Below are 22369 nucleotides of genomic sequence, written 5' to 3'. Positions count from 1 at the left end.
GAAGCCTTACGCAACATGGCGGCAATGCTTCACATTCACATTGCCCTCTTAAGGGTAGCTTAAGTGTCGTCCAAGTTTTCTGCCTCAATATATGATAAAATCAAGCTGCGCTCAAAGTATCGAAATCATTGGTAAAGTTTTTTTTTTGCATCTGCCACTATGGTTACAGCTATATTAAACAACGGCAAAAGTGAGGAGATCGTTAGCCAAAGGCATAGTACAGTCGCCGATCGATTTTTCGGACTCGAAGGGACCTGAAAAACGGTCAGAATAATCGAGCAGTCCGAAAAATCCGTGAAGTACAGAAAATCACTTTATTGAGATGAAACTGGCTTAAAAATGTCCCTGATTTTACCTTGCGGCAAATTTCTTACTTGAATACTTCTCACGGTTCTTTGACGGACACGGCAGGGCCATGTTGTCCACAACCAGAGTGTGCATCACATCACTCGTCAAACACACGCAAAGACAAGGCACTTTTTGTTCTAAGCTGTGGAACCGCTGGACGCAATCACAATACGGCAAACGGATGTAACTTCGTGAAGACAAAGCGCCACTTGGTCGACGCGGTCAGAGAAACCCAAGTGACGAAGCGGCGAATGGTGGTGGCTCGGTGGTTAGGGCGCTTGGCTATTTATCCGGAGTACCCGGGCTCGAACACAACCGCGGCGGCCGCGTTTCGATGGAGGCGAAAAGCTAAGGCGCCCGTGTGCTGTGTGATGTCAGTGCACGTTAAAGATCCGGAGGTGGTCAAGATTATTCCAGGTGGTGGAAATTATTCCGGAGCCGGGCACCTCTTTCTTCCTTTCTTCTCTTAGTCCCTCCCCTTACAGCCCAGGGAGGTTCAGGTGTCCACCGATATGTGAAACAGATACTGCGCCATTTCCTTTCCCCAAAAACCAATTTTCAAGGTATGAGACAAGCGACATAGGCGACAAAAGGAAGTTAATGGCAATGACAATCGACTGCCACCTCGAAGTGGCAGAGATCGCAGGGACCTCTGCTGGCAAAAAGGTACCAAAAGTACGTCAAGCCAATCCAACTGCAGAGTAAATCCGCCTTAATCCAAGATGGCGCCTTTAGTGCCGGCAAAAAGCCGATAAGATGGCCGATTTTGCCGATTTTGGACTGCAGGCGACTGAAATTAGTCCGAAAAATCAATGTTTCGGACTTTAAAGTCTGAAATATTCGTCGCAAATATGCATGCGCTGCTATGGGGTGACTGACGGTGCCTCATTGAAGTCTGAAATATCCTACAAGTCCGAATTACCCGTCGGCTACTGTATTAACACTATGCCGCCCAACATATACAATTTAACTAACCAACACTTTTTAAAAACAGCGACAACATTTTGGGGTGGTGTGGCCATTGTGGAAGAAAATGAAAAAGTTCCTGTGTGTGCCATAAATCAGTGGCTTGAAGTCACTAAGGTACCACACGCACTGATTTCTTGCAGCACTAAAATGGCAAGATGCTTACACACTGCTTTGGTACTCACAGTGCGACATCTTGCATACCTTGTCGCTGCTGTTGCATAAACTCAAAAGCCTGTCATTTCTCGTGCTCTCTCTTCTCACAGGGACACTGTACAGCGCATTAAAAGGTTCACGCAAGAACAAAAATTACAAGAAAAGAGAACCTACCAGCGCCAGTGAGGAAGCTAGTGCCAGGGCGAGGGTGAGAAGCAACCTGCGGCTGTTGCGGAATTCGCTGGCATAACTGCTAACAGCAACCCCTTCGAAATGTTTCGCATTCACGTGCACGTGCTGCTGGCGCCATAAACTAAGCACGGGTTTCATTCCCAACGCGTACATGAGGCAAACGAGTTTAAGATATTGCGCTAACATTGCACGACCTACCCGAGGGGGCTGGCTCTTCCGAGGCCTGTGCTTCCGAGCCAGTGTCCACTGCAGTGTCGGGGCCATCTCCTTCCGAGCACAGAAGCTCCTCCTCCTCCTTTTCATCGGGAGTCACTGGTAAGCAGCAGCAGTGGGGGTTGCATGTCATTTTTCATTCACAAAACAGTATGTGGGGGAAAAAGCCTGATCAGCAGAATATGCATAACCTGTATCAGGAGAGCCAGCTTTCAAAGGTGTTAAGTATAAAACAGGTCCATGTATAAATATACCGCAGCATACACAAACTGCAGATTATATGCTCTACTCATGACAAGTTGTCTTCAAACCATGCTGTAAAAAGATACTTTCTCTGTGAAAGCTGCCTATTTTGGTGATCTAACAAGCCACAAGTACCTCAGTTTAGCAGATAGTAACTTCATCAAATTTGAAATAAGAATACTTGAGCCAAGGTTAAGTTTTAACCTCCTAATGAATGCTTACACTGAACTGACTGAACATAGCAAAGAAAAATTAATACAGTAAAAGCTTGTTCGTTCAAACTGCAAGGAACCGGAGAAAATGTTCGAATTATCAAATGACACTGGAAAAAAGTCAAACTGACAAGAATCACTTGCTCCAAGAGTAAATTTATTTGATGGAAGACTATGCAATGGTTGCTTGCTTTTGAGAGGAGAACTCTGAGACAATGATGACTTTTTACACTTCCATCAATGCTTCATTGCAAGGGCCTCCCCGGCATCTTTCAGAACATGACGCAATACTTTATCTTGAAAGTAATCGGGCTTTAATTGCTTTCAGCAGAGTTTCATTCTGCAGCCGCTCATTATTAATTGAATTTATTAACTGAGGCGTACTCATACACTAACGAGGGCTGCCTCAGTTAAATATTACTAACATCAGACTAACAAGTCAACAAATAAAACATCAAATACTAACACCAGGCAATATGCGGTGAATAATTTACAAAGGGCCACAAAAATATTATTAGAAGAAAGGACACAAACAGGGACTTAAAGAAAGCGAAAACATGTACCAAATAAACAAAGAAAATTAGTCTACGTCAATGATGGACCTAATGATGGAGCGATTATACCCTAATTCATGTAACCGTTTGCGAGTACAACATTCTTGACTATACCAAGTGCAGACATTGTTGATTAATGACTTGGGATCCATGAACTGGTTAGGAAGTGGATTTCCAAGTAACATGAAAAGCACTGTTCCCAAGAAGTAGCGAATAAGACTGCAGTAAAATCTTGTTAATTCGAACCACACCGAAACACCAAAATAATTTCAATCAAGTGAAGTTCCAAGTAACTGAAGAAGAAATATACCAGCCAAAAAAAAGGCGAACACACAAGGAGAGAACAACACAGGACAACGGACAACGCCTGTCGTTCTCTCCTTGTGTGTTCATCTTTTTTTGGCTGGTATATTTCTTCTTTAACATGCCATACCAACAGGCCCACCATTCTGCCCCGCTTAAGTAACTGAAGTTAACAAAAAATTTGGTAAACTGTGGTCAGGAAGCATTGTGGTAGTAAGATTATATTTTATTGCTCTAAAAAATTTCCTGTGATCACCTGCATTTTTTTTTTTTTCCTGAGCAGGAGGACTCGAGAGATTGAGTGTCCAGCCCACTTAGGCAGGCTCAAGTCGTGCGATTCGAATTATTCAGAAATTTGAATGAATGAAGTTCAAGCTTTCACTGCATGAAGAGGCATGCATTTTAGGCACGGAAGAATGGAGATAAAGAAATGCAGGACCTCTCAAAAGATGCTGTGGCTTTCAACGGTAGGTGGAGGAAAGAAGTCCCTTACTGTTACACTAGTGATAGATGACAAAATCCATTAACAAATGGAGGATTTCTGCCTGATCTGAGACGCACGCTGGCAGTGCCAAAACTGAAACACTCACCTTCAATGATAGGCACCGGAGAGATGACAACTGTGGTTGGTGATGCCCGCCTGGCTGCTGGCTCAGCCTTGGCCGACGATTCTTCGGGCTCTGTAGGCTCCTCCACAATGGGCACTGCTGAACTGTCCGACGAAGGCCTGAAGGCGGTAGATAAGCAACAGGGCACGAATGCAACATGCAGGCACACAACTGTAAATGACCTAAGTGCATTCAAATCACAGAGTTGCAAGAACTATTTGCTACCTAAACAATAGCCTACTTGTATACGCTGAAAACTAAACAATGTAAAAATTCCAACAGAATTGCCTGTCTGGTTGGGAACAACTTACCTACTAACAAGTTTTTTTTCCTTATTTTACAAGTTTCAGACTGCGCCTCGCATTATATTTCGAAGCAAACGTATGTAACTAGGCATGTGCGAATAATTGATAATTTAGATTATTTTGCCAAACCGTAAGATATTCGATACAAATGTTTGGTATTCAAAAATTAAAGTATTCGTCACAAATGAATAACATTTTCCGAAACTCTTGCAGCGTATGGTTTTGGTTAAGCATACATTCTCACTCTTACTGCGGTGGCTGCCGTCTGTAAAATTTTTTTCTTTCGAAGCTGGAAGAAGAATTGGATGCTTCACCAATAATCTTAGTATAATTCGCCAATAATCGTAAAGGGACACTGAGGAGAAATTGAAGTTGGCTTGTATCGATAGAATAGCAGCTCCTGATCACAAAAACGCCACTCTTCCTGAAAAAAAAGCTCTTGTAATGTAGAAAATAGCAAGAACCACAATACAGGTATCGCCGCCACAGGCCAATCTCGCAAGTACAAGCGTGATGACTTCCTAGGAAAAGAGGCGTCGGCCACCTTGGAGGAATTTTCCTTACTTCATGGACACCACGAATCTCTGAGGCTGGCAAAGGAAGGTTGCGCACCGCACCGCTTGCCGCCAGAAATCACGGAGTCTATTTACGTCACGTTTCATGTCACTCTGTTCTGTGACGTCATAAGAGTTGCCGTGACATCATAAGAGTTTCCCGAGTTTGAATCAGAGCGGCGGGAAAAACTTTTTCAACTTCGAATCCAAATTTCTTTGAAATAAATGCATCTTTCGTGCCCTGACAAGCGGTAACAAAGCCATGAAATGCCGAACTATCAGATTTTGAAGCCATGAAATGCCGAACTATCAGATTTTGCTAACAAAAAAAAATTGATAGAGTTCTCCTCAGTGTCCCTTATACGTAATTCGAGACAGTCTGCTTCGAAACATTAACCGAATAACAGTGCTCTGAGACCGGCCACTTTGCACTTGGTGAACAATGGCGATCTTTTTAGCCATTGTCATTGTAGTATATTTATCATGCTTACCAGCATTCCCCAGCGCAGACTACATGGGCACTGTCGGCGCCATTATCCGCCTGACGAAATGTTTCCGTGTGCCGAGTTGGATCACCGCAACCTCAACACATCGCACAAGGCAAACACCCGCGGAAACCAGTTGCACAAACTAAAAGCGTGGCCTACTCGCAGCGTTGTACACAAAGAACGAAATGAATCGGCTGCTGGGTTGGCTAGACATGACTTGGCTTAGTTGCTTAGGCGACCAAGCTCACACTGGAACTGCCACTACCAGAACGCACAGACACAATGATGATGAGCGAGCGTTTGCAGTAGCGCTACCTCGTGGGGCAGCGACGAGGAACAGGTAAAAACAAAAATGGCATTCAGCAAGTCGAACCATGCATCGATCAGAGTGGGTAGGGGGAGATGCTGTCGATTGAGTTGGCTCAAGGAGTGTCCGAAAAATCAAACTAGACGTTGCACGGTGTCCAAAATTTCGGCAGTTGTTATACATTACAGTCTATGGGGAGAGTGGCGGTGCTGCGAAACAGTCCAAATAATCAAGCAGGCCCGAATTTTTGGAGTCTGAAAAAACAGTCGGCAACTGGACATCCTCACTCTTCCTGTCTACAGTTTCGGTTGAACATACATCCTCACTCTTGCTGCAAGTTTAGACTATCAGGAAATTTGGAATGTCTGAATTTTTAGAAAGTTCGAATAAATAGCGAAAGTGCGGTACGAATCAAACAAGGAGTACTCCTTGTAAACTATTCAAAGTTTCGAATATTCACACACACCTCGTAATTATGGCTCAAAAATGGATCTTAAAATATAATCTGAAAGATAATGTGTACCTGCAAGAGATTGCAAATAATTTGTAGCCTGAGAACTGTGAAGGGGGGGTGAAGAAGAAAAGATAAGGTACCGTATTTGCTCGAATTTAACGCGACCACGAATCTAACGCGAGGGGTGACTTTACATGCTCCAGCGGGAAAAAATAAAACCACGAATGTAACGCGAGGCTTAAGGACGCAAAACAAAGTACTTTTAATAGACATCGTGGCCAACATGTTTATTCATCTTCCTCGCGTTAGGAGGCCGAGTTCTTGGAAGCTGAGTCCTTTTAGCAATCGAAGTCTCCCGGTAACTTCTGCCGCATCGATGTTGTTCGCCGCAGAGAGAATCCATTTCTCTTCATGAAAGTTTGGGCCCACCCACGAGATGCTCTGAACTTCACATCTCCAAAGCAATGTCTAACTTTCCAACGGATTAGCTCGACACTGACCCCCATGAGACGGTTGTGCTGCTCAATAATTAAGAGCGCCACTTTTTTTCTGCAGCTCAACGTGATGGCCGTGGCGAGGCCATCGAAATCCTTTGTGGTCGGGCGCGCAATTAAAAAGCCCCTCCGGCTGCAGCCGCCATCCGCGGATGGTTGACTTGTTGAGGTCAAGTCTTCGAGCTGCTGCACAATTCCCGACATCTTCAGCTAACAGGATCGCTTTTCTCTTAAAACGACTGTCGTACTCAGCATGACGCATTGCCATCATGCAAACTGAATCAATACACCGCGAGCGACGCCACAAGAACACGATACAATGACGAACTGAGCGCGAGGTCGCAACAAACACAAAAAAATGACAGAGAACAACACTTTGACTTTGGATGGATGAGGATTTGGCTTCCGTGGTACCCATGTTGCCAGCATAATATCGCAAAACTGCGGAAACCAAAACCAAGCTGGTTGCTTCAAATGGCAGCACCGCGGCACTGCTTTAGGCCAATCGAAGTGCGGTATTCGATTATAACGCGAGGGCAGACTTTAAGGGGAAAAAATACGAGAAAAAACTCGCGTTACATTCAAGTAAATACGGTACTATGACCAACATGATTTGAAATGCTGTCATAAACATTAACACAATGCTAACCTACTGTGCCACAGAAACAATGAGAACAAACACTTAACTGTGTTTTCTGTGTTGTCATAACATGTCTACTACCGTATTTACTCGCGTAATCCTCGCACTTTTTTTCCCTGAAAATCAACGCGAAGTTTGGGGGTGCGATAATTATGCGGAGAAAATTTTCAAGCAAATGTTTCGGAGTGTTAAATGCAAAGATGAATGGGTGCAAGATCAGGATTGTCAGGTCCGCAATTGTAAATATAACGAAAACATTACTTTCAAGCGTAACTTACCTTCATTAAGAAAGTACAGGGTGAACGTAAGCTCAAGCTGCTGAAGCACTTTATTTGCCGCGCGCAACCTCCCCGTCACTAGTCGCGTTGCGTACATCCTGCAGGCAATTCTACTCTTCATCAGAGTCCGTGTCGACACTGGAATCGATGGTTTCTTCATCTTCCGATGCTTCTTCGTCGTCCCACACCAGGTGGTCCTCGGTCGCAACCAGGGCGTTCGAAATTCCTGTTTTCTTGAAGCTTCTGGCCACCATGTTTACATCAATCATCCCCCGTGCCTCTGATACCCAGCTGCACAGCAGCTCCACGGACGGTCTTTTGATCTTGCTGCCCGGCGTCAGAGCATGTTCACCTTCGGCCATACATTCTGCGTACAGCCTCCGGACGTTATCTTTAAATGGCTTGTTCAAAGATACGTCAAGAGGCTGTAGCATTGATGTGAGGCCGCCGGGTATAACAGCCAGGTCCGTGCGCAGTTCCTTGAACTTCGCCCGAACCGACTCTTGAAGATGGCCCCGAAAGCTATCGACGGAAAAAGAAGCGCTTCCGGTCGCCGCCCCCACACAGTCTTCACCCAGTCCACCATAAGGTCCGCGGTCATCCACCCCTTTTCTTGGACGCGCACGTGTATACCAGGGGGGAGCTTTCCTTTCAGGAGGGTCTTCCGCTTGAAAATGACGTTCGGTGGCAGCTTCCGCCCGTCCGCCGCCACGCCTAGCATGACCGTGCACCTCTGTTTTTCGGCACCTGTAGTCCTGACGTGCACAGTCCGAGCGCCTGTCTGTTCGACTGTCCTGCTGCTGGGCATATCGAAATTCAGCGGAGTTTGGTCCCCGTTCCCTATCTGGGAGAGCAAGAAGTTTTTCTCCTGCCGGATCCTGATAATGAATCGATGGAAGTCCACTATTTTCTCTTCATAAGCTGCGGGCAGGCGCTGGCAAAGCGTCGTTCGCCTCCTGAGCGAGAGTCCATTGCGCCGCGAAAATCGTGTGGCCCACCCATTACTAGCGCGGAAGTCTTGCACCGGGATGCCCCCCTTTCTTGCGATTACGAGCGCCTGGTTCCGTATCAAATCAATCGACACAGCACACCCATCCGCTCGTCGAGCCTTGATATATTCCAGTAAAGAGGATTCGACGGCAGGAAATTTCCCAGTCTTCGGTCCACGGAAGACCCGGCGCGTCTTACCAGTCGTCTTGGTTTGGTTTGGTTTATGGGGGTTTAACGTCCCAAAGCGACTCAGGCTATGAGAGACGCCGTAGTGAAGGGCTCCGGAAATTTCGACCACCTGGGGTTCTTTAACGTGCACTGACATCGCACAGTACACGGGCCTCTAGAATTTCGCCTCCATCGAAATTCAACCGCCGCGGCCGGGATCGAACCCGCGTCTTTCGGGCCGGCAGCCGAGCGCCATAACCACTCAGCCACCGCGGCGGCTTATTACCAGTCGTCTTGAGTTCGTCATGCTGCCGTCTCCAATACCGGACGCAAAACTCGTTGACGCCGAAGTGTCTGCTGGCGGCGCAGTTGCCATGTTCCAACGCATACTCAATAGCTTTTAGCTTAAAAGCAGCTGTGTAGCTTGCGTAGCATCCCATGGCAAAGCGGCACAAAGAGCATGGTGCAACACGCAAACAAGGCAAACGAGGCCTACGGGACACCGGAGAGCTGGGGACACCTTCGCAAAATGGCGTAGCGGTAGTGAGTGGATGAGCGGTAGCGGCGGTGGCAGCGGATGATAGCACAGTACCGCCGCCTAGTAGCACGCGCGCCCAACCATGGCAGTTAGTTGTGGCCACAGTCAATAGATGGCAATCGCTACGACAAGCAGACGGCTCGCGGCATTAATTTTGGGGGTGCGATGATTATGCGGGGGAAAAAAAATTTTCCAATTTTTGATAGCCAATGTGGGGGGTGCGAGCATTACGCGAGTGCGAGCATTATGCGAGTAAATACGGTATTTGCTGCTATGTGGCACTATTAAACCAGCAGTCGTGGTGCTGTGTATTTTTGAAAAAAACAGAATCACGCCAACCAGACGCACCCTTCTTCGCTGGACTCTGGAGCCTCGGTGACAAGAACGACGGGCGGGCTGCAGACTGCGAGCGTCCCCGCCGTAGACACCTCCTCCTCGCGTGTGGCGGGTGGCACTCCCTCCTCGGGTGCCTCGTCGGGGGGCTCCTCCACGATACTTGCCTCCCCTTGGAACAGAGATGCGTCCCGCGATTCTGCGCGAAACACAAAACCTGCATGTGCCACACCCCCTCGCTTACACACATGTGGCCCCACACTGTCCGACACTACAGCAAAACGACTACAGCAAAAACAAACAAAACAATAAAAGCGAAGGAAACTGGCTACTGGTTTCTATTCAGAGGAACTGCTCACTCCTGAGGCAAGAAGTGATGCATGAGGTCTTAGCGAATGGACAGGCATGCATTCAACAAGTATTAGTGCTTTAGCAAAAGTGCAGAACTGATATGCAGTGTGTGTTGCTGAGGGTGTGCTGCTCCTATAGAGGAAACGAGAAACAAAAAAGGAAATAGAATCAAGGACGAAAAAAAAAGTGATGAGAATGTAAGACCGAAGGCAAGAACACAGGAAGAGAATGATGGGAGGAGACAAGGACTGGAAGAAAACAAAGATCAAAATAAATAAAAACAGCCATGAAAGGAAAGACAAGAGCCTCTCAGAAATTAAGCAAAGCAAGAAAGCTAAAAGAAGAAAGCAAGCTTCAACCTGAGTCTCCAGGCAAATTGCAGCCAGAAAAACACAGAAAATGGACCGACAGCACAAGAGCTTGGCAGTATGGGCCTTTTCGAATGCCGGGCACAGGCTCACCAGGTGGGGAGATTTGAAGCGGCGTGGACGGTACGCTGCGGCCGCCTCCTTCCTCAAAGTGTGACAGGTCCATCCGGGTGTCATCCACTCCCACACCTGGGAAAGAACATGCAGTCACATATTCGTTTATTCATTTTCTTTTTTTCAAATCTTGACCTTTTTTCTGCCTGCGCCAAACCACTTTTGATGACTACGACCGATCATGAACACGGCAGCAGAAATGCAAGTGAAACAAGTGACATCATGTAGCGTGCATGAGAGACTCACCTTCCTGTGAGGCTAGCTGTGACAGACCGGATGGCTCTGGTGCAGACTGACCTTCAGACGCCGCACCGAAGACAAAGCCAGCGTGCGGCACGTGCGGAGAGCTGCGAGGAGGGACGTGACACATGAAGAAAATTACTGCAGCATACGTTTTCAATAATAAAGCAGGCCACGAGACTACTCAGTGTAACTCAAACATTCCAAACCCACAAACCGTAACGCTGCACAACCAAACCTGAGTGTCCACAGCTGCTCCATTAAGTTGCGCGGCAGCAAGTACCTACGGCTCATTTAACTAATGCATCACGTATGCAAACAAATAAAGGCAGAATACCACACAGATAAAGGACTACCGGCCACTGTTTACCAATTCCTTTATACTGGCTGGCATTTTTAAAACAACACTACATTGCCTGTCAACAACCTTGCTTCAGTTCAGTCATTAAATATGACCTGCGGAATGAAAAGACATTGCAGCAGCATATTTCAAAACATAATCCCGAGTACTGAAGACAGAAGAACAGTTAGCAAGCAAATGAAAAGTGCTTTCCTTTCTGAAATTTGGAGAAGGCTTTGCTGTTAATCTCATGCACCTCTCGAGTACTGCTTTCGGCCCCTTCATCTCCTTCCTTTCAGTGCATGGAAGTCAGCCCAGTAAACAGCTATGGCCTAGCTTCTCACGAAAATGGTCCGTTAGGGCAATGGAGTGGATTTCGAAAAGTAGCAGAGGATGGCAGAGAGTAATGCGGGTGAGTGGCACTATGGAACTCTGCGGGGATAGGGTAGCTGCAGCTGGCACAGGACAGGGCTAACTGGAGGAATATGCGAGAGGTCTTTGCTCAGCAGTGGGCACAGTTAGACTATGATTACTATGATGACAAACTAGCCCTCCACCTTTTTGAACAGAACACAGCAAATGTTCTAATGTTATCATCACACACTTTGTAGACAACAAGAAAATAACGATGACTCTTCACTTTTATTGTGCATAAAAGAGTTTAGACCTGCTCCAAAGCAATCAACTGCAAAAGGCAGCTGCAAAGGATCCGTTCAAACTCACCCGACAGCCTCTGCAAAGCCATCAGTCCTCCGAGGCACAAACAGGGTTGGCGTGCTGGGCACGATGCTGTCGTCGCCCTCTTCGAAGCCTGCCGCACTCTGACTCTGCAACATTCAACAAACAAGATAAAAAAAACTGGGACGCAAAAACAGTGGCCTTAATCTGGCTTAGTTAGCATAACTGTCAAAGAGGCAACAATGAAAAAGATGCACAATGCGATACATCCTTTGAAACATAATGAAACAGCAAGTATACGTTGCAAGATGGTCTGTACAAGATGTGGCTTATATGTTCACTCCGCCAAAAGTCTTAAAAAGGGTTGACACTGCTTCTCAGGCACAACTGTCCCAACATTTGGGTCCCAACATCCAACTACAACGCTTCTTGTTCTTGACTAGAAATTCCTCCAGGAGTAGCAAGGTGACAGCATTAAACAGTAATTCTAGCAAGCAGCAGCCTCAAGGTTTTCCCTGATGGCATGAAACTGCTTCAAAAATTTGTCCAGGGCCACCCCGAAACTTATCAAAAGGCAGTCAGCACAAAAATGTGAAATGAGGCATGCAGTAACACCCTCAGCTGGGCACTATCTCATTAAATTAGACCAGAGTCACCAAGAGATCTACTGCCTTGATTAAACTGGAATCCTTTCCAATAGCACAAATGCACAGTTAATATTTAGTGCCCCTTCATCATTACAGCAATCCCTTAATATCCAAGCTGACTAGCCGAAACTCATAACAGCGACGGCTAGCTACGCACTGGAGCAAAGTTCTATTCGAGGCCTGACAAGGTGGATAAGACAACATGGCAAAATATTCAACAGGCAGGCGAATGCATAACAGGAAGCCCGGACTTACAGTATTTAAACGATTGTAAGTCGACCCGAATGTAAGTCGAACCCCCCCAATCCCACTTCTAAAAAAAAAAAAACTTGAAGGTCGTTTACGCTTGACCATTAATAATAGAACGCGATAGCATTACCACTTATTGCTTATCGCTTATTGCCAACCGCTACCGGCTGCCACGCGCAGTAGCGCCTGTGGGCGCATTCCAAGACGAAAACTGGACTAATCATCCACACTTGCGCCATCGTCCTCACTAGCGCTGCCGTCGTAATCGCTGCTGCAGTCCCACAGCTTGTCATTCTAACATCGTCGTGCAGCAAAATTCCACACTTCGCAAACAGTCACATCACGACATCGCGTGGAACCGTTGAAAATTTTGCCTCGCTGCAGCCGCCACACCTGTATCACCAGTTGAGAACGTCGAACTTGTGGCCCGGCGCGTAGTTGTTCATTTCTTTGCCGTAAAGAATGACAGCCATCTTGAATGTAGCCGTGAACGTGTGCCGGTCGCTTTCCGGACCCGGCGCACAAATGACGAATGACAAGGCACTACGTTAAAAACTTGCGAAACACGGCCTGGCAGTAGTCAAATGCATCAGAGCCAAAGAGAAACTACGTGTGAGAGGCGCCGGCTCCTTCATCAGCTACCAACACTCCCCGGCGCCGCTGCAGTTCCCAGTGGGGGTGCCGCCATGCTTGGAACAGTGGCCCTTCCATCAACTATCAGAACTCCCTTGAGCACCAAGTGCGCGGTTGAAACTAAGCAAAAAACAAAAAAAAACTTGGACGATGCCTATTAAGAGAAGAACGTGAATGCGTTATCGGACCGCTGCCGCTCATCAGCACACGCAATCTGCGGCCACGTGTGGGGAGTGGGCTGGTGCTGGTTTTCTGCTTATCGACAGCCAACATGGGCCGCCTCGCATGGGGTGGGGATGCCAGTTCTGCATGTTGACATGGCAGCTGCTCAAGGCCTGCACCAAGAGCGATGCGACAGAGCCACACAGCAAAAAAGCAACCATGCTGTAGCATGCCTGATACCTCGTTTGTCTCGCCTTTATTTATGGTGCGATGCTTTGGTTCCGATTTTAGGTCAACCCGCCCCACTTGAGACTTTCAAATTTTGAAAAACAGGTAGACTTACAATCGTGTAAATACGGTATATGCAGAACCATATTTTGACAATCCAGCAACAGCACCATTTTGGAAACGACACGAGTTGCGGTTAAACTATCGTCTCTATTGATTCCCACCAGAGCAAAATGCACGAAAGTTTGGCCTTACACATCAATCTCTTTTTCGAGACTTCTGAAAAGAAGCGAAAGAAGATATGTAAATTTCCTCGTTAGGTTCCGCTTAGGCTGTCTCAAAGATCAATTCAGCGGTTTCGTCTCTCCAAAAGCACCCCGCTGCTATAGCTGCGCTGAGGTTTGAAACTTGTAGACTAGGAATAGATTCCTTAATTTGATTTCTCCACTCACTGCTACAACAGTTCCTTGCTTCCTACATGTGTACAACAGTAGGACTGACAACCAAAAGCTTATCGAAGAATGTATTTACAAAAAAAAAAAAAAAAGCTGCCAGCCTCAATTTTACACCCCTCTGAAAACAGGTGCCTGTACCATGAAAAAACAGAACAAAAAGCAAGTCATCTAGTCAAAACACAACTTAAGCAAGCTGCTAGTAGCCTTAATTGTCTCCTTTTTATCTGGCGAAACAAATCTTTCGAGCTTTGATACCCAGTTTTCTGCATGCTCAATGTAAAACAAAACAAAACTAAACATATATAACAAGAACAAATGAATAAGTACCATGTAGGAAGGAATAAAATAAATTCAGCAAATATGAGCATGCCGTTATGAATGCTTTCAAGCACGGCACAAAGGTCGTACGAGAGGACACAAACCATACATGTAATAGTAACTTCCAACATCCACCTCCCTCTTCAACATTGTAATGCTCGTATTATGTTATGCAAGCATTAATGTGCAAACGAAATCAAACTACAACCCTTAAAAATAGCCCTCCCCGTCCCATTGCGTTCAATTCTCACTCAGTAACGTGCAACTACACTCACCCAAGAGTCAGTAATGTTTTCAAAAAGCCTCACTGTAAATCACTCCTAAGGAACATGCCTGTGACAGCACACTCAAGTCTTTTTATAGTTTTCTCTGCTCCCCGACTGCTTTCTGCCGACTTCTCTCTTGCTAATAACTGCATTCATTATACGGGTCCCTTTCCCAAATCTTCAATTAATTCTGGTGTTATAATGCATAGCCAACAACTTTCGAGTTACTGCTGATTGATAACATCTGATAGCAAACACAGACGCCAACAAGAGAGCAAAGAAGTTTGCAACCCACCGATGGCAGGCGCTCATTGCGCACACGAGGCAGAAGTGACAGCCTGTGCTGCTGCTGCTGCAGCGGAGGTGGGATCAGCAGGGACGGAGGCACCTCCGCCGCAGAGGACTCTGCGGGAGGGGCTGGTTGAAGCTCCTCCTCCTCTTCAACGGGCACGCAAGAGGAGCCCTGCTGCACGTCCACATCCTCCTCGGCCAGGGTCTCCTCCATCTCGTTGTCCTCACCAGCCTCATAACCGAGGTCTGCGCACACACCGCACCAAGACTCGGCAGTGTCAGCAGCAGGTCTCGGGCAACACTTCCACGGTATATGGCACTGTTTACGCTGGACACCACGAGCTTGCTTACTTTCCTGCTTTCATGTTTGTACGAGTTCATTTCGTGGCTCTCCCGTTTCTAACCCATGCTTCAAACATGCGTCCTTTCATTTCCCTTTCTCCTGCAACAAGAGACCGTACTGCCCAAAATTCCCCGCAACTACCAATTCCAGCATTTTTTTTTAATGCTTCAACCACTGTCTTAGCTTTAGAGACAAGCTACAAAGTTTTCTTACATTCTACTGAAAAATGTTCCATTGAGGACGGCTAGTGTTCCCGGAAGAATCGAGAACTAAGGGAAGAATCGCGGAAGAATTGCGAACAGGACACAGCTCGACCATGCACAATGTGCCATGAGAAGTGCTGCGTTCGGTCCACTTCCGGGTTCGTCCTACTTACCCACAATCTCTATCTCATTGGCATCGTCCATCTCTCGCTCTGCTTCGTCCAGAGACTCCGGTTCCGCCATGTCCTCCTCAGGCACATCTGCTTCACCTGGGCCACGACCCTGGAAGTTGTGCGCGAAACAAGTTACGATTAGATGACTGACTTTTTCCATGCCAGAGCGATGCTGTTGGCTATGAGACATGCAATAGTGGAGGACTCTGGGTTACTTTACTTTCGACTACCTAGTGTTCTTTGAGCCCTAGCGGACTTGCAAGAGCCGGGCTTTTCACGAGCTGACTATCATTTCTGGCTCCTGACAAGTTCAGCTTGTCCCGTTTTCTGGCACTGTGTGCGGTTTAAGGCGACTGGGGCGAGCCCAAAGCATTTTTGTTTCCTGACAGATTCAGCATGGAAACTAAACGACCAATTTGATATAATTTAAAAAAAAAAAAGTGCATTGAAATATCAATGCATTGGCATTATCGCATTTCACTTCTGTCTCATAATGCCACCAGTATGGCCAGGACTGAACATGCGCACACTCATTCTAGGCAGCCAAAAGGCACCGAGCCAGCACGGTAATTTGTTCTGGTGATAGCACAAAATAAGGATATCATGTGCCAACGTGCTCGCTGACGGCCTTCCACTGACAACTTACCGTGCCGCAGGTGACGTTCATCTCCTCATCTTCGTAATCATCTTCCATTCCAGATTCAGTTCCCTCCAACTGTTCCACCTGGCATCACAGAGTGACAATCACGGCACATCACTACTGTATTAGCTGCCCGACTGCTCATCGAGAAAGACAAACCAAAAAAGCCTTTGTCTTCTGGCCACACATTTCTAAAAATATATCAACATTCATCAAAGAAACTCCCCTCACTTTATTTTTTCAAGAGAACGCTAAAATGCTGCTTGCTAATGTAATGGTGCTCGCTTCAATTAGAAACCTTTGCTATCAACCTGAACACAATTTTTTAAGTCCCTTTCCGTCGATTTCAAAGGAGTTCTAAGAGCTGCTGTTGGATCAATTCGTGCATCATTCCACAACTCAAAGCTGCACTCTGAGCATGAATGACGCTGCGGTAGTGGGCTCCCTGTTAACTTTAATCACCTCTTGTTTTTGAGAACACCAAAAAATCTGTACATTGGCATTTTTCGTTCCCCCCCCTCCCCCCCTCATCAAAATTCAGCACTGACATCCACGCACAGACCCTACAACTTACGACGCCAGGCCCACCAGAATTCCACAGCTGCTGAACCCCCATGGCGCGTGTGTACCACGTGCTCACCGGCGATCAAGATGAAGCCTCCAGTTACAGGCTACCATGGACACCTTCACAACAAAAGAAGCACCCCTGGAAACACAGATCAATGGACGCATCGTCACCTTTGGCTGTTCTTCCTCTATTGCTTCTTCCTCATCGTCACTCTCGACAACGATCGCGTCATCAGCCGAGGTGGACTGCTGGGGCTCTTCTACACTGGGTCCTGCCAGTGAACTTGATACTCCTGCATGCAAACAAAAGGAAGGAGGATTTAAAATGAACGGCAAAATGTTGGCACTTCCCATAGTGACACTCCTCAGCATCTGATCTGCCACAAACCCCTTGTCAATGAAGATGAAGAACTGAACCTCAGTACAGTGCCTGCTACATCGTCTTCGAATGAATCCTGCTCCAAAACTTGAGCCCCATCGCATCAGGTGCGTGCCAATCTTATGCAGAAAAGATGCAGAGCCTCACAGCAAAAATGAATGCTCTATTCACAGTACAATTCACAGCACTATACTGTTGGTCCCAGACATACTGAACAAGAGGAGTATTGCGAAATTGCTCCAGTGTACCGATAATTCATTCAGCAAATAAAACGTGACAATAGATATGCTTACCTGCAACCCAGAAGCATGAATACAGTGCACATAAGCTAGCGATGCACTTCCTGCAGCGACCTGCAGCCCACCGACACACCAGCAGCACACCGCTCGCTGGGTGTCGCTAGGACTAGCTCAGTTTGCACCGAAGCCGAAGCGGAGGGTGCTTTGAGAAAAGCACCGTCAATTTACGAGAGGCCCAATTCTATTACCAGTACACTATAAACACAATAATACCTCAATTAAAATTAAGCGGGGTACAGCTGATTCACCTTCAGCAGCGAAGCGAACCATGAGGAATGCCACAACCTTTTGGTCTGCTGGGCTGGCTTCACCGCCATGACAGCAGCGTCACATTGAAAATAAGCCCGCCAGACCGAAGGTCACCGTCAAGCACACCCTGAGTTCACCTAGTCATGCTGTTTTACGGCGCTAGCATTGCCAGCAAGTGCCCAAGGCCATGCAGCCGACCGAGCTCCATGCGCGAAAATTGATTGCAGAAGCGCAATTAATAGAAGCACCACTTCCAGCGGCACAGCACACAGTTCGATGCACCAAATACTGTGCTGAACGGGAATTGGATAAGCGTGAACAACACTGCTATACCTTTGCGCGGGATTTTCAAGGAGATATACTGATAGTTCGATATAAGCATTAAGTTGATATATCCGGGATCGATATATCCGTGATTGACTATACGAGCATGTTTTCAGGAGTTGCAAGAGCACAGCACATGGGGTACGTGCAATGTTCCCGATAGCCTAACAAGCAGAACTGCAAAGAAATTTCCTGCGTTCTTTTTCCATGAAGTGTTCAGCAACATCCTCCTTCCGTACACGAAAACTGACCAATGGCAACATTTCGTTCTTAGCAAATGCAAGAGAGGTGAGCCAGGTGGGGCACTGACAGACAGGATTTAAAAACCCAGAGCAACATTTGGTCAATGAGGGACGCTGTAGTGGAGGGCTCCGGATTAATTTTAGGCCCCCTGGGTTTCTTCAGTGTGCGCCGACATCCCGCGGCACACAGGTACAGTATGCTGCGTGATGCGGAATAGATAGAGCAGCAGAGAGGGCTCCGCATGACCCCAGCGGCATCGCCAGTTGCGGCCCACTTTCAAAGAGCCTGATCACAGCGCTGCCAGACACGGGTGGATCACCGTGGCGTTTGAACCGGTACATTCTTTTCGCCTAAAGCATTGTTGAAGTACTGTCTTTGCAAAAGAAAAGAAATGTTTCGTCGTTTCGTGTACCAGGCATGCAGCGCAATGCAAGTCACCAATTCTGTTTGCAGACGAACTTGGCAATGCCATAGCAACGCGTTCAGGAGTGGGCAACTGCAGCGCCGCCCCTTTGTTCATCAGTGGCGAGGACAAGTGCCCAATCCATAATCCCAGCTGGGCGCTGCACTGCCTCTTCCAGCACACTGTAACACGGACGTTTTTGTATTCCACCTCCATCAAAATGTGCGGCCAGGATTCAATCCCGTGACCGTGGCAGGCCAAGCAGAAGATGCCGAGAGAAGAGTGGCGAACAACGTTCTTGAAAGAAGGGCGTTTAAAGAGGAGAACAACTCACCTTCCTCGACCGCCTCAGCAGCCAACGGGGATGCCTCCTGGGTGGACACCTCAGCTGTGCTCATGGCCGGCTTGAGCTTCTTAGAGAGCGGGGACTCAGCTCGCGCCACCGTGGAACCCAGTGTCTGTGTGTCCGAGCTGCATGCGCGCCCCCTTTCCAGTTTGAATAACGGTCATGGCACAACTCGTTAAGTGGGGAAGCTGCACTTTAAAAAAATGTTTTTAATACAGTCAACAACTACAAAATTTCCAGGAAACGTGTATTTTCCCATGTCTATTCCGATTACAAATATGCCATATAATTTCATGTAAATGTAGTGCTTGTGCACTTATGTAACGTGTTTTGCATGATTTTGGAATGAAATTGAAAGAAATTTTCCTGCAGGAAACTTCCTGAAATGCATGCCATTGGTTTGTCTGGACATCAAGGAATGCAGTAAGGGTAAAATTATCATCCTGCGAGTCACAGAACTTGAGTTATAGGGTTTCTGAAGTTGTCAGTCCAGTTTGAAATCGGTATGCAAAAACATGTTCCCTGGGAATTCCATAGCTGTGACTTTATGAACAATTTACTTTTTTTTTTCTAAGAGCAGCTTCTCTCCCCATTAAGGAGAAAAGGTTACATGCCAGAGAGAAATTCAATCACTCTAGATATAAATATGAGACCCTCGAGTGACTCTAGCGCCACAATTTTGTTACTACCAGTGCTGCTGCTCTTCTTAAATATAAAACAAGCTGAATTAACATTTTCAAGCTGTGAAAGGTTTCAGAGCACACCTGTTACAACAGGTGCAGCATGTTTTCGTAGATATTTTTTTTCGCTTTACCATCACAAGCTGCCACAAACAAGTGGCGTGTGACAGCTACGCACCTGGATGGCTCCTGGTCCATGTCCCGGGGTCGCTTGTGTGAAGCTCCCCTAGCCGAGGACGGGCCTTCATCAGCTGCTGTTGAAGACCAAGCATGAGGCAGCACCATCAGCATGGTAACACAACAGCAGGTTTCGAAAAACCTTAGAGAAAGTCTTTAATTAAGCGATTAGTCCAAAAATGCAACGCAATCGATAATACGCCTAAGTAGTCGGAAAATGCCAGTGAGCGTTGCACGGCAAGCCTGACCATCAGACAAGCAAGTGACGCACTTCAGGCGACTACTTCAGTGCACGCAGCAAAGCGGACGTAAACTGAATGCTTGCACATGCCTGCAGCAGAATACGTCATGCAGCCGCCTCGGCACATATAAAGAAAATGGCTCCAAGCAGCAATGAATAAGGCGTACAAGTTGTGAATGCATATAAAAAAATAAAAGCCGAGGCACAGAGTCAAGAAATACTACACCTCGGCATTGCAAAATAAAGAACAAGTTACAGCAAACGTACCAGTCCCACTGCTGGGCTCTGCCACTTGGGTCGAAGGGATGACGGTGATCGACACCGTGCTTGTAGGCACCACAATCTCGACACCAGAATCAGTTTCTGCGCATATTGTAAAGGGCAAAAAAATTTTTAAAAAGTGCCGAGTAAGCTGTTGTGATAGTTCACACAGATAAAGAAAACAGCTGTCCTGTTTCTTGTAGCGGGTGCGAATACTATTGAAATTTTTGAATACGGATTGAATATGAATAAAGCAGCAAAGTTATTTTTCTGACTAATAACTAGGACTAATAATAGGCAATATTTCGGATTTCCCTGAGAAACCATCACGCACCTCAAAGGAACATGTACATTTTCACAACCAATATTTCGGGCTCTGTGGAGTTCAGAAAGATTTTTCGGCCTAAAATAGATGCCAGCAAAACTGTGGAGATCACTTTTGAAACGAAAATTTTTTTTTTCGAACTAATGTAGATGCGAGCGGGCATGAGGGCCGCGACCAACCGGTTCTCCGCCGCTACGAAGGTGCTATCTTTGATTTAAATTGAGTCAAGCGAATAGGCTGGCTTGGATAGGTTTGGCTATATTTGTTTATCACAGCTGCCACTTGAGATAACGGCATGCTGTTCATTGTGATCGAGATGGCCTACAAAGCGCCCAATCATGCTAAGAATGGGACAGCTGCAGCGTCTGCCGCCGTGGCTTGGACAGCGCAACCCGCAGTGCAGTGGAGATGGAGAGGTGGGGGGTAAAGGGGGGGGGGGGGGGGGGGGGGGGCTTCGGAGGCACTCGCTTTGAGGAAACTGTCTGTTCTTGCTTTGCGCGGTGCATGCACTTGTTCGCAGCATGACTTGCGGCCGCGTCACACTGTCTGGTATAATGAACGAGTGACTATTGTGATGCGAGGCGGTGAAGACAAGACGAAAGCATGTCTGTGGCTCAGATAATGTCTGATATTATCGCTTGTAAGCCGAATGTGGGAAGCAGCATGGTCAAGATTTTGAAAGCCGATTTTTCGCAGAAAGATTTTCTTTCTCTGAAGTTCACGGATTTTTCAGGCTGTGATTATTCGGACCATATTCCGGGTTCCACAAAGTCCAAAAATCAGCCAGCGACTGTACATGAAGAAGAAAACTTTAGAAATAGATAAGCAAAAAATAGTGCTGCCTCTTCTCTTTTTCTTTTCAAAATAGTGTATCATCTTTTGCAACCAAAATAAACCTAGACTGACTTAACACCCTACTAAAGAAAACGTGGTGCTCGGAAATGAATACCATTTAATCTTAACAGTATGCAATCTGTTCTAGGGTCATGCAAAATGAGCGACAAATTTAATGCGAAGAATGACACACGACAGGCAACTAAAAGTAACAGGATGGGCAGTAAAACATTATTAATTCAAACTTCAATTAACCAAAAAAAAAAGATGCCAAAATTACCCAAAGGTGCAAGTTATTAAGCAACAGTAGCTTCAATCTCAAATCACAATTAGGATAAATAAAGGTGCAAACTTCAAGACACAACACCTAACCAGATACAGCAGAATCACACTGTACGATTGTTCAAGGGAATGCGGAAAAGAAAATGCACTAGTCGGGAAATGTACTAGTAGCCAGGAAGCCAACGGAAAAAAGAAAAAGATACACTGTTACCTGCCGTGTTTCTTGTTTTGTTTCAGTTTGAATAGGGGCAACATGCTTTCCTGGAATTTGTAAGACTGTTTTTCTGGCGATCGTTCACATGCATAGGATGTCCTAAATGCCCTACAATAACTTTCCATGAGTCTCGGCCGTTGTTAGTAGAGGGAAGGCAGCAGCGAAGAGGAAGGGCACGCAGAGTGGCTGAAATTTGGGCATGCGTGCACGCTTCTGCGCTGTTTTCGCAGCAGCCGCTTTAATCCTAAACAAACCTTATCTATTGGAGCCTAGAAATTCCCTTTTTAAGCTGCAGGCAACAAAACAAACACAGATGACAGAAGCACGCCTTGGAGCCGACTCGAGCGTCTTTATCAAAACAGCACTGCCTGCGCGGCGCCCCAGAAGAGTTTTGTTTTTGCGTCTTCGGCTGTTCGTGCTCGTGCCTCAGCTGCGGTGGAACTGCACTGACAGACAACAATATTTACACCACCAGAAAGTGTGCTCAGCATAGGCATGGGTG

At 46.6% G+C, this 22369-nt stretch overlaps 1 protein-coding gene across 3 annotated transcripts in view; it reads right to left on the bottom strand.

The window, feature by feature from the left end:
* Positions 1-22369, bottom strand: part of Mgtor (nuclear basket protein megator) — an 89933-nt gene that overhangs the window by 3589 nt on the left and 63975 nt on the right. The window contains exons 36-48 of one of the 3 annotated variants that reach the window (XM_077634179.1): positions 20219-20314; positions 19712-19787; positions 18842-18978; positions 16782-16903; positions 16050-16127; positions 15404-15512; positions 14689-14930; positions 11481-11584; positions 10424-10524; positions 10157-10252; positions 9360-9561; positions 3778-3914; positions 1861-1974 (exon numbers count right to left, since the gene is read on the bottom strand). In XM_077634179.1, the coding sequence (XP_077490305.1) occupies positions 1861-1974; positions 3778-3914; positions 9360-9561; positions 10157-10252; positions 10424-10524; positions 11481-11584; positions 14689-14930; positions 15404-15512; positions 16050-16127; positions 16782-16903; positions 18842-18978; positions 19712-19787; positions 20219-20314 (1614 nt within the window). The remainder of the gene's footprint in view (positions 1-1860; positions 1975-3777; positions 3915-9359; positions 9562-10156; positions 10253-10423; positions 10525-11480; positions 11585-14688; positions 14931-15403; positions 15513-16049; positions 16128-16781; positions 16904-18841; positions 18979-19711; positions 19788-20218; positions 20315-22369) is intronic. The other 2 variants (XM_077634181.1, XM_077634180.1) reach the window with 2 other exon arrangements.

Source organism: Amblyomma americanum, chromosome 8, assembly GCF_052857255.1.
Source record: "Amblyomma americanum isolate KBUSLIRL-KWMA chromosome 8, ASM5285725v1, whole genome shotgun sequence".
NCBI classification, from domain to species: domain Eukaryota; kingdom Metazoa; phylum Arthropoda; class Arachnida; order Ixodida; family Ixodidae; genus Amblyomma; species Amblyomma americanum.
This window is presented reverse-complemented; position numbering and strand designations above follow the sequence as displayed.